Source organism: Diuraphis noxia, unplaced genomic scaffold, assembly GCF_037042655.1.
Source record: "Diuraphis noxia isolate RWA-SAM2 unplaced genomic scaffold, SU_Dnox_SAM2 contig0003, whole genome shotgun sequence".
Classification (NCBI taxonomy): domain Eukaryota; kingdom Metazoa; phylum Arthropoda; class Insecta; order Hemiptera; family Aphididae; genus Diuraphis; species Diuraphis noxia.
The window spans coordinates 66452875-66466898 of record NW_028301713.1 but is presented as its reverse complement, the minus strand read 5'-3'; the positions used below and the strand labels follow the sequence as shown (position 1 = coordinate 66466898).

The following is a 14024-nucleotide window of genomic DNA, read 5'->3' as shown; positions in this document are numbered from 1 at the left end:
CAATTCGTGATAATAGTACAGCGGAACGTGCACCAGCCACCTGATAACGATAATGTTGTTCTAAATAATAATATTATTTAAAATGTTGCGCTTTGTACCTAGTTACCTACCTACCTATTAAATGTTAAAGGGTAATGTGAATTACTACTCTAACCAGTACCTACTACCTAACGTTATTATTATTTGTTACGTTCTACGTTCGTAATACCTAATATTTTCTGGTAATTTTATTTCTCTTTTTGTTTGGTTTCGATCTCTTCGTTTCCCGCTAGAACGTTCAAAATTCTATACTACGTTCTACAACTTAGGTTAAAAAATAATAAATATTACTTATATTATTACGAATAAAAACAAAAGTGATTTAAACATAGATAAACTTGATGAGAATAACAGAAATTTAAAATTTGAAATCGGATCAGAGTCTAGTTTCAGACTGTAACATAATATAGTGCAAGGTATGTTGTTTTGTCATAATTAGTACCTAACTAATTCGATTTTTGTTTTCCCTGAATTACTACCTCGCATATAAAATTAAATGCAATAGTTATTTCTTATTAGTTTATTTCATATTTAAATAAATTAATCAAACAATTAACATTTTGACTTTCATATAGGATCAATACGTTTCATTAGGATGGTTCCCAAATTGCCATTAGACATAACAGTACCCCAATATGCACTGCGTAGACGAGGAGCAATATGTGTTTCAGCTATTGTACGCGACTTATGCGAGGTAAGGACTTCCATTACAATTGGAATATAGATTGATTTTGTTCATTTGTAAAATAGTTCATAAAATATACATTTTTAACTAAAATATTACCTACCTAGTTGTGGATACATTTATTGAGGTCAACTGTTTGGCTGAGTTTTACTATTTACAACTGACAACTATGCAATATGCAATATGTCTAGAATATTATTGTGAACTGATTAAAATTTTTTTCTCAGTTATTGCAAACTATCTATGTAATAACTTATTTAACTACACTATTATGAGTTGTCAAGGAAATGTAATAGCTAATATAATATCATGGTCATCAGTGATCTACCTAAAACTAGTTATATTTTAATGGCATTTATTATTAAGTAACAGTATCCCTACTTTTGGGTCTTTATATCATTAAAATATTTAATAGTATGAAATATTATAATCGATTAGGTATATTTTAGTAAAATTAACAATTTTCATAATCTGAAAAATTATTAGGGAAATACTTAATTAACCTATATTATAATATTCAATCTGAGTGATAGTTGTATGTATGCGACTGATTCTTCTAAATATAATTTTACTTATCTGGAAATTGGTTAAAGCCAATAGGTCATATATTGATTTAAAGTTAGTATTTAGATCATCTATTTACAGATAAGAAATATTTTATGTAAATATAAAACAAATTATTATATTATTGTATATATTATTTCCATAGTATTTCATTGTATTTTTATAAGATGCAAAATGTAACAGATTATGATAATAAAATATTCATTTGTCACTCAACTTTGCTCAACTTAGCTTCCCCAACAACAGATGTATTAAAGTAACCCGATCATTACCCTGATAAATATCAAGTATGGTATCTATTGTGTAATATTTCGAAAAATAATATATTTTAATTCAAAATTTATTGATGATAATTTTCGAATCAATGTCAAGGTTTTGGGTTTGTGTATATTTGTTTCAATCATTGATCTGAGTGAAAATATAGATTTTTGAAATTATAAATTTCCTCTGGTCCTAGATATTTAATAATGAACTTGATCTTATTTCGAGAAAAAAATCTACTGATAATATGTATAGTACCTATACCCTCGAGTGTACCAATTTTTTTAAAACTAAAAGAACATTTTTAATTACTCGTTAAAAATTTAAATATTAAACATATCAAAATATTAATCAATTAATTGTTAAAACTGATTGAAAAATGTAAAAAAAATTAGTGCAATTTTTTTTTTGTATTTTGATAAACAAAATTATGGTGTATAATTATGGGTATATTTTTATTTCTAAAAAAGATAAAAATAAAATGTTTTTACAAAGCTCACATTTAAAATCAACAATAGTTACATCATTCACCATTATTGTAGTGAAACTTCCATTTAACGAAATTTTCTGTTTAACGAAATGTTTTTGAGAAACAAACATAAAATTATATATTTACACTAGAATTCGTAATTTGGATGTTCATTGTAACTATTTGATAGTCATTATATTATATTATTATATCTAGTCTATACCTAAGTTAATGACATTTTATATAAAAGTAGAAAATATTACAATATCATGGTTTTATATTCATAATACAAAACTTAAAAAAAATAGAAGAATAATTGTTAAAACAAAATAATTAAAAGACGTAAGTGTCATTAGTGGGTGACTTCTTCATTCAAACTTTTCATTCTCCATTGTCATTAGCTCATACTGTAATTGTGCCGTTTGCGTATAGATTGTGAATACATTAATAAAGAAAAAAAAAACAAAAATTAAAAATCTGGAAAAGCCCTATAACTCTTTTAAGTGTCAAGTGTACTCGTATAATGACAACATTTGAAAATTTAAAAGTCTATTTGATGTACTGCCATAGGAAAACGTTGGGCTTAAAATGAATCTAAATATTATTAGAAATTTCATTGTATATAAAATTGTTTTTTCTCATATAAGTAAGCACTTAAATGTTGAAAAAACTTAAAGGAATTGAAAATTCTGTCATGTCTAAAAGTGGTAAGTATAAATATTTGTTGAAAATATCAAGTTTTGAATAGTAAAAAAAAATAAAGTCAGTATAAATACCGGGTTTTCGAAAATGATCACATTTTCCGTAATTTTTCTTTTGTTTTTAGATAGGTACCTACATCATTGAAAAACTTAATACATTCTGATCATGCTAAAATTTTTACTTCTACCTTTTTTAATTACGCATCTGTAGTTAGCGTGTATAACACTATTACTATTATTATTTTATGGTTATTCTTTACTCTTTGATTCACACACACACTCATATGCATTATAATCTGCACACGTTGCAAATTTAGTAGATAGCTGTGCAATTAAATAACTGATTGTTAATGGTTTCATAGTTACTGGATTTATTTAATAACTACAATTTTTATGTATATCATTTAATCTATACATCTATAATATAGGTAATTAAAATGTAATTTCGCTGGTTGGTAACAGCATTAATCGAGAAAATCTGTGGATCGACATGTAAATTTTTTTTCAAATTTTTTGTAATATTCCGAATGAGATTTTTTGGAAAATTTTCTCGGAAAATTTGAACATTTCGGAAGAATGAAAGGTCTTTTTTAATGTGTTGTTAGTATTTGCCACTTACCATTGATTTCATAATATTAGGAAATTAGTAGAAATAAGTATTTATTTTCTCCATAAACTTTCAGGCATGATACAATTTTAAAAATATTAAGATTTATTTTAAACTGTTTACTGACATTTTAATTTTTCAACTTTTTTAGTTTTTTTTCTATAAATATCGATAAAAATGTATTTGTTCGGTAGAAAAGATTGAAAATTTAATACAAGGCTTCTAACACATTTTAAAAATAGAAGTTGAAAAATAAAATACATTCAAAGTTTGAATTTTGACAACATACGTAAAAATCACGAAAATTCATAATACATTTTCCTTTTATATCTAAGATATGAAAATTTAATATAAGGCTCTTAACATATTTTTACAATAGCATATGAAAAATAAAAGAAAAACATAGTCACAATTTTTATTTACAAGCATTCAAATTTTGAATTTTGACAACATACGTAAAAATCATGAAAATTCGTAAATTATTTTAAGCTAGAAATTCATAAAAAATTTTCTTTTTAAATCTAAGATTTGAAAATTTTTAATAATCTATAATATATCCTAGACAGATAAACCGTCTTCGCTCAGAATCGTTTTTCGTATACAATTATATAATATCATTGGATTCAAATTTAATTCCATCCATTACAGTAACCCACTTGTAACCTATTATACAGCAGAGCGACATCCACGACTTACCCACCTTTTTATATTTGATCATTATATTTTTTACATTTTTAACTCACGTTGGCAGGGGCGGACTGGGAGATTGTCGGCCCAGGGGGAAATACAGCTTAGCGCCCCTAAATATTTTACTATATTATTACTATATCAGTTGTGATTTTGTAAACAATATGAATGTTTTGTTGACTAAATATATTACTAGTTTATTGTTGACGAACGGCCCAAATTTCATAATTTAGACCGGCCCAGGGGGATATTTCCCCCTAGCCCCCCTAGCCAGTCTGCCCCTGCACGTTGGTTTATTGTTGTTAATAAATTCAAAAACCACAACTGTTTTCAATAAAAAGTTATACCAATAAATTTCTTGAGATTTAGTTGTTGTTTATACGAGTAGTTTACTTTTTCAATCCGTTTTTACTTAAGTAGCTAAAAGGTTACCCTCACATGCATTTTTAGAACATTTGTCTTACTTATTTGCAGAGTTGCCATTGGTTACATAATATGATATTACTAAGTATTATAATATAGAACTAACTCAAACACGGTAATTAATTTAATTTAGATTCTCAGCAGAGCGAGGAATGATTGATTTTACCATGATGTGTGTGTTTTTTTAATTTTATTTTTATGTGCCTATCATCTCGTTTTGGGGCAGTAAAAATGCTTCGATTTTTGACTTCAGTACTTTGTCAGATCAAAAAGTGAATCTAGTTGATACTTAGGGGGGGGGGGGTCAAAAGTAAAAAATTCCCAATATTTTTCTTAATAATTGGGATAAACAAACTAAAAATTAAGGAAAAACGGGAATTTTTACGCACAATCAATTTTCGACCAAATCGATTTTGGTTTTTGATGTAACTTTAAAACAAATGACCATAGAATACATGAAATTTTCACCGAATGTTTATATAAATATACATATTCTATCCCCCTTGCAATTTAAAAAAAAATTCGATTTAAGTTGAACTATTTATAGGTATATGCAATTTTCGATTATCATTAGTTTTTTTTTTAAAATTAATATTGATAAAAATGTATTTGTTGGGCAGAAAAGCTTGACAATTTATTACAAGGCTCTTAACATATTGTTACAATATTATATAATATATAATATATAGCATCATAATTATATACATGCTATTAATCTAAACTATAATTATAATTACTTATAGTACCTACCTATTAATCAAATAATACATATTAGATAAAATATTAAATTTATATGTAGTAAATAATGTTACTCATTCATTTAGTCAAATGTGATTATTAAAGGTAATTCTGCCTACTGATAATTATATGAGAGTAATTTAATTTATTTAATTTAAATTTATTAATTTTCATTGATATTTTTGTTGAAAATTGCAGTTTCTTAATTGATGAATGAATATTGATCTTAAGTAAAATACATTTTATAATACAATGATAACAATGTGTCGTTGGTATAGGTATACATATATTATTCCGATTTTTTATAAAAAATTATTTATCTTAGTTGCGATTTAAGCACTAGTTTGTTGGGAGAAGATATATGATCTGTAGAAAAAAATATTGAAATGTTCTTGGTGCAAAATATGTAGATTCATATTACTAAAAGAGAGAAAAGAGCAATATTTATATTTCTAATAAGATGCAAAATGCTGTATATCAGAATTCAAAAAGTGGAAATGGAATGCGAAATGCAAGTCTTTCGCCATTTCATCATTCTTTGTTTATTTTTTGCATTGTAGATTCAATATTATTTGGTATGTTGGTTTCAAGTATAGGTACCTATCATACTTATACTGTTAGGATTTTATTTCATATTTTATTGTTACATTTAAAAAAACATTAAATTAATTTAATATTCTGTAAAAAACTTTGAAAATAAAAATACTGGTAAGTACAAGAATATTCAACCAAGAAACTATGACATAATAAAAATAATATGTAGAATATTATAAATAATTATTTTATATTTATATCATGCGAGATTTATATTTAATTTAACTGTATTTATTTATGGCAGTAAAAAAACCTTTAACGTATAGCTTTAAAATTAGTTATAACTTATAATTGTTTAGCGTTATACCATTATGCAGTTGTTTACATTTTACAGAGTGTAATATAAAGTATAACCTTAAACTTATTTCCGCATCCTAAATAATTTACAATACCTCGTTAATTTCGCGTGAGAGTTAAATTTGTATGCATATATTACTATTAGCTATTAGGTTACTCTTATTTAAATACGTACTTAAGTTTGTTATTTTGTGATGAATCTGGGTTAATTCATATGTCTACTTTGTCGTAACTTGTAACTATTAAAGAACGTTACACAACCATCATTTGTTGTCTTACAAGTGCATAACATTGCAAATTTACGCTCAGTAGATCATGTTTAGCTGCGTTAGTTTAAAAATTAGAGTGAATCGACTTATTATGAAACTTGATGTTAAGAACATTATCTGTGTTAGTATGTGGGTTTTTACTATAGTTAAATTTTGTAGCAAGTTATGTGTATATAAAAAAGCGCAAACTAAAAATTCTCATAACTCACTTGAAAACTAAGTTATTGTAAAAACTCACTTAAAAATACAGATAATGTTCTTACCATTTAGTTTCATTTAGGTCAATTCACTCCAATTTTACTAAAACTAACGGAATTAAATGTGATCTGTTAAGTGTATATTTGCTATATTACGCACTTGTAAGACGGAGACAGCAAATATGTGCATAGTGTCATCTTAACGGTATATGTCTTAGAACCACTGTCAAATAGTATAAATGAGGCCTATTCCGTAATCGGTGTAATCTAATGCTAATATTATAAAATTGAAGAGTTAAAAAAGTTTGAACGCTCTAATCTTAGGTATTACTGGTTCGAATTTAAACTTTTTTTTTGTCAGATAGTACTTTTATCGAGGAAGGTTATCGGCTATAATGCTAATTACATTTTTAGAAAGTCTACAGGTTAAGTCTGAACTTAAGAATTTATAAAAAAATTAGGAATTTGCTATTTAAAAAGCCGTAAAATTATTGCCGCGTATCAAAAATTCTATGACGCTGTAACACTTCAGTATAGGATTAATGTACCAAGTCTCGAGTTCGAAACCCTTTCGATAGTCCAAACTTTTTGTACTAATTAAAAAAAAAAAAAATTAAAATTAAAAACTATGCTCCGGCCAAGAATAGAAGAATAAAAATATCATAGTTTTAAAATAAATAGGCAACGAAATAATATTAATAGTATGACATATTCGTATTTGTATTATTTTTTAATTTAAGTTGTTGTCCTTATTTAATTTGACTTTGTAGTAATTTTTTATTGGGTATTGTTTCGCTGGTTCTTTCAACGTTTGTATCATGCCAAGAAAAAGAACTCAGGGTTTTTGACAGTCTGCTACAGCAAAACGGCTGCGACTTTTGCGCTGAATTGAAACAGTGGATGAAAATATACTTAGGTTGGCTGCTCAACGAGTAATCAATGAACAAAATTAATCTTGGGAATCAAGCGTTGAACGTTCCCGCCGATTAGCTCAACAAAATTCACAATAAATAATGAATAGAACTCGCAGGCCATATAATTTCTTAAATTCTACCTTTACCTATGACTGTAATTTTGACTATTCTGTGCTAAGTGATGTTGATATTGGTCGAACGGATAAAATATGTAATAATGAATTCCAAGTAAAGAAATGGAAAGCTGAAGCTCGATCATAGAGTATGTTGTAGTAGTGAAAAAGTAGTTATACCTAAAATTCCTGAACCAAAATCAGTTAGGTCATTCACGGGAATATTTTTTCCATATCTTATAGATATATTATATGGTAGAACCGAAAGACCTGAAAAAAAAAAAATATGCTAATTTAACGTAGTATGACAACAATAATTCTTAATATTATATGATGAGTAAATCATTTAAGAAATATACACGTCAGCAAATTCTCAAAAATCATATTTTTTAAAAAGTTATTACATTCCAAATTAATTTAACAAAAACTAATTCTAAAAAATTAACTATACTTGACTTAAATAAATCGTTTTACCATAAAAATTGTGCTTTTTTAATCAGTTTCACAAATAGGCTATTTTGAGTTTATCCAAAAACATTTTTTTAATTTATAAGTTTTTTATTTTCAGTATTTAAAAATAAACATAAAAAAATTATTATACATATAGCTCTACGGTCAATTAAAAACAAAATAAATAAATAAAAAATATAAATTTGAACAAAAGTTATTCCAAAAGTCAGTTTATCTGTTACACCTTGTATAACTATACATATAAGTATTTCTATCATATATTATCAATTTGATATATGTATTGAATTATTAAGGATTAAACTATTTTTGTCTCATAAAAACAATGTATTAATAAAATTTATGTTCTTTTGATAATGATTTACAGTTCGGCTTTGTGATAAATCATTTTGATAGCAAAATGTGTGGTTAAGTTTGTTTTATGTATAAAGTTTACACTGTAAACAGACTGTTATAATCGCAATGTTTGAGAATAAAATTGAACTTGTTGAAACTGAATTCTTATCAATCTTCTATTGACAAGATGTAGGTATTTTATTATATATGAACTATTTTATTATAATTTACATTTTGTAACTCATAAGTACATTTCATTTATACTTATATTTACACCTCTGTGTACACAAAACATTGTAACCGTAATAATTATATAAACTATGTAAAACATTCTGTTTTATTCTATTATACTTTTCTTCTTTATTAATAATTTCTTAATATTGTTATTGTATTTAAACTCACACTTTTGATATGACTATATGAGTAATGATTACCGAGGGTGTTAATGGAGATATACGAAATCGTATAGGTACTTGGTTTCATTAAATAAAACAATTCACATATTATAGTTCATACGAGTTAGTTTATCATGATGAAAAGCTTGGTGTATATAATAGATTTGTTTTGTTTTTGTTCATTTCTCTTGAAACGTAGCTATAAGACGCGCTTATTTCGTTCAAAACTATCTCTAATCCTTAAGAAATCGTATAAAGAAAATGTTCTGTGCTTCAATCAAATGATTATTTAATGTTTTCATTTAGTCAGTAATATTTATATAGGTACTTAATTAAACCCTTTTAACTATGATGTGGACATTTAGGAAAAATAGTTCGTGAATTTGTCGTGTTGCATGTAAAACGAACATTTAAAATTATAACTGCTATCGCAGACTTTTATATTTCAGTTATAAAATATAGACGCATGCGATTAAAAAAAAGAAGCAATAAACCATAATAATGTATGGATTTAAATTTCTTAACTGTAATCTATTACCTATAACAATTTAATTTATAGTTTTATAATTAATTGTTTATATTTCTTTTAGTAACTTAAAATAAATATCCCTACCTTTTGATGTGTGTATAAAAACATTTTTAATTCATTTAACTGTTAAGAATTTAGTTCTAAATTTAAAACGAATCTCGAACTATTATATTGCTTCACAAAACCCGTTAAATTGGTTCAATTATATGACGACCGTTTTTATTTAAAATTATTATGCTAATATTATTTTAAAACTCAGCATGCGGTACCCTCGTCTTTCTTACATTTTTTTTTGTGAAAAAAACTAAAGAACAGTTTTTTTTCTTTATACTATATATACTTAGAGAATGTTTATTGTAAAATAAATGATTCAATATAATGTTAAGGTAAAGAAAATATTCCAGAAAGGTACATATTATTTTTATTCTAAAGAAAAAATGTATAATGGTTACTATAGGTAGGGTAATGAGTTTTTAAAAAATAAATATATTCACGTCAACATGTCGATATTGTTTTTTTTACGTATTATAAAAATGTGTTCATCCATAAATATTTTCTGAAAAAAATGTCCATAATTTATATACAAGCCATTGGCTGATTTACATATTAGTATAATAATAATTATTAAATAATTGTTTACTCGTTTCATATAATATTATTATACAACTTGTATAATATTTATAGTAATTATAGTAATAATTAAGAAGGGTATAAATATTACTATAACATATATTCTAGAAAAACTATACCACATAACTTACGATGTTTTTAAATTAATTAGGCACAAAATATACGTGTTTGAAATGGATTTTTATAATAGGCAGTAGGTGTATAAAACTTGGGGGCTATAAAATACTTAAATAAACAGCATGTGATATAGAAGTATACGGGAATATATCTATTCATTGAGTTCAATTTGAATTCAATTATAAATCGTTGCAAATTATGAAAAACTGACTGTCATGTCATCCTGTTATATAAATAAAAATAGGTACACTTATATTAGATTCTAAACGGAATGATGAATGTATGGATTTTACAATGATGTGTTTTTTTTTTTTTTTTGTATCCGTGTACAGCATAACTAGTGTTATATACTAGTATACATATACATAACTCTGTGTATAACTTAACATAATTTAATACAAGATTCCTTAAAAGTTTTTCAATCTTTATCACAAATAAAAAATCCACCGGAAATTCAAATTAAATTTTTATGAGCATTTGAAATTTTAATTTTTACAACATTGGATTTTCATTGGACTTCACATTTAGCGATTTTCTTATTTTGGTGTAACTCTAAAACAAATGACCGCAGATACTTGAAATTTTCACTGAATGTTTATATAGGCATTTTATATATTTTGTAAAATTTTCAAAATATTTTGATTTGTTTTGAGCTGTTTACTGACATTTTAATTTTTCGACTTTTTAAGTTTTTTTTTCTATAAATATCAATAAAAATTTATTTGTTGGGTAGAAAAGCTTGAACATTTAATACAATGCTTCTAACACATTCTAACAATAGCAGTTGAAAATATTAAAAATACATTTGTACGATTTTTTTTTATAGTTATTTAAAGTTCAAATTTTGACTAAATACGTAAAAATTACGGCAATGTTCAAATTATTTTACGCTAGAAATTCATAAAAAATTTTCCTTTTATATCCAAGATTTGAAAATTTAATACAAGGCTCCTAAAATATTTTACAATAGCAGTTGAAAAATAAAATAAATATATAATCACAATTTTTTTTTACAAGCAATCAAATTTTAATTTTGACAACGTAAAAATCACGAAAATTTGCAAATTATTTTAAGCTAGAAATTTATAAAAAAAATTATATTTTAAATATAAGATTTGAAAATTTTTAATAATCTATAATATATCCTCGATAGATAAACCGACCGTCTTCGCTCAGAATCGTTTTTCGTAACAATGATATAATATCATTGGATTAAAATTTAATTATATCCATTACAGTAACCCACTTGTAACCTATTGTACAGCAGAGCGACATCCACTTTCCCGCTTTTTTTTTTTTGTATGAAAATGATTTTTTAAAACATGGCTAAAAGTACATTTTTATCATACATTTGAGTATCCAGTAGGTACCTATTGCCAATATTTGAACTTATATTACGTCCATAAAATATAACTGTAATTTAATCAAAACTTTTAATTTTTTTAATTTTCAGCAAATAACCTTTTGAATAATATCTTGTGTTAAATTTTCAAACGATCGATTTAAAAATTGTATGAATTTTGAACTAGGTACAAAAGTAATAATAATTTGTAAATGTTTGTGTTTTAAAGTTAAGAAGCTTTATCAATGAACCTTTTTTGTATTTAAATATAATAACTTTAATATCAAAAGTCTTAAATATATGTTTGCAAAACGTGTAAGTGTTTAACGTTAGTAAGTGTAAAGTGACAAATGTTATAATATATACTGATTAAAGTATAGTTCGATATAATATTTTTTACTTTTAATAAAATTTAATGTAATATGTATAGCTATTTTTTATTTTTATTGGTGTTTTACAAAGTAGTTACGCTTTGCACCACAATGGCTTATTAATTATTGTTGGAATGTGACGTTTTGGGTTCTCATAGGTAATTAATTTTGGAAGAATAGCACTTGTCAGTGTTTAGTCATGCTTTACTTATATTTCACTCAAAGATGAAACCCCTTGCATGTAAATGTGACATAGGTCCGATGTTTGATAGTAATTAAAGCTACCTAGTTGTTAGTCTATTTTTTTTTTTTTTTTTATGGTTAGGGCTTCGACAACTGAGGTCATTAGCCTGGGGAACTGTAGGGGAAGGTACTGTAAGGTTTTAACTCGTGGGTTTTTGGCAGAATTTTAAATGGGCACCCGTGGGTTTCTGCCATGCCCGGTTGGGGGCCGGCGGCCTCTCTCTCCAGACATCGCGAAATGCCCAAAGAGCGATGCCGCCCGTGACCGAGATTCGAACCGGCGACTGCGTGCGTCGCAACCGACGCCTTAGTCCGCTCGGCCACTCCACCCCCTATTCTATTTTATTTTAGGTGAAAAATGCATAATTTTTAGGTATTAAAAAATTATTTTGAATCGTATTTTATAAATATTATATTTCATAAAATGTTAAATATAATGTTATGCTTGGTGAAAAGTAGATATTGTATTTGTGTTTCAATCGTTTTTCTTGTATTTTTCTTTAAGAAAGTATTTATGAAAGTTAAAAATAATATTGGTTTTGTGACTTAAAGTTTACGACATAATATATTAAATTAAATCTAATCTCAGGTTAGACATTTATCTACAGTCGAGACTAATCTATTATTTTCCATTAAATGTTAATGGAAAAATATAATATGTTTGGTGTACTAACTAATATCACACATTAAACATATTATAATGATTTAAAATTCTGTATGATGTCCAAGAATTGAGTTTGAATATTATATAGATATATCGTATATCTACTTAAGTAGTTATCAAACCCTTATTTTCGTGGCTGTTGAACGAACTTATAGGATATTATAATAGATATATATTATATGGACATATTTTAAAAGTCGTATGTTACAAAATTTCATACGGTTCTTTAGTATACAAATCATAATATTATGTAGTGATTTTTAAAAGTTCAACTTGTTTTTATTTTTTATTAATACTAGTATTTTGATTAAATAGAATTAATTATGCATGTTAGCGTATATGCGTATCTATATTTTTTATTTTTTATTTAAAATACTTAAAGCAATACATTACCGAATTGATTATTTAAAAATTTTGTACTTAGCATCTTAGATATTTATCTTTATCGTTGTTATTGTGAGATTTATTTATTTTATGGTATTTGATAAATAATATAATAATAATGATTCAAAATATAGATAATATAATCAATTTGAATGGATAAATTATTATAATTTGTTTAAGGGAAGTAATCTGTAATTTGTGGTAAATTTGATAGTTAATAATTTAATTTAAATATGTTGTATTTTAGATTAGTTGAGTATCTTATAGGAAATAATTTCCTTTAACCATAATTTTATCGTAGTGTTATTATTTATTTACATATTGATAATAATTGGTTTGTGAATTTTAAAGTGTTTTGTAATTAAAACTTAGTATTTTGCCAAGGTTTTATAAGTAATTGCTGCATTTTTATTTCCATTTAGACTATACCTATCCATAACTAAAATCTGAATTTAAATTATCGTTTTAATATTAAATATTTTACATTTTACTCATTGAAATTGATAAATCATTATAAATTAAATAAATAACTTAAACGCCATAAACTAAATTTTGTTCTATAAAGTGTTTCCATATCATCATGAGTTATATTATTATGCTATTAAGTATACTAGATTTGGTGCGAATGTATTGCTTGTTAAATTATTTTTTTAAATTAATTTAAATATAAATAGTAAATCTTAGAAATTTGAGTGTATCTTTATGGGAATAATCTACAAATAGATACATTATTTTTATTTAATAGAAGTAATTTGGATATAATATGTACTTCGCAAATTTGGCACTTACAACTTTCGAAATACTTTTAGTAAATAACCTTAGATGCATTTCTCTAAAAAAAATCGTACAGCGCCTAGATTTGTTCTAGAACAAACCAAAAACTTTCATATTCTGTTTAAAATCTCAAGTATCAACTATAATAACTCTATTTAAGTTGATATTTTGTTAACTATATTTAGTTAATAAATATTTAGTTAAGTTAATATA

General features: G+C 25.2%; 1 protein-coding gene across 1 annotated transcript in view; it reads left to right on the top strand.

Annotated features, from left to right (window-relative positions):
* The first annotated feature begins 101 nt into the window (after positions 1-101).
* The window catches only part of LOC107164768 (high affinity 3',5'-cyclic-AMP phosphodiesterase 7A-like), a 139831-nt gene continuing 125908 nt past the window's right edge, over positions 102-14024 (top strand). The window contains exons 1-2 of the mRNA XM_089222209.1: positions 102-455; positions 615-733. Of these exons, the coding sequence (XP_089078335.1) occupies positions 635-733 (99 nt within the window). The 5' untranslated portion in view covers positions 102-455; positions 615-634. The remainder of the gene's footprint in view (positions 456-614; positions 734-14024) is intronic.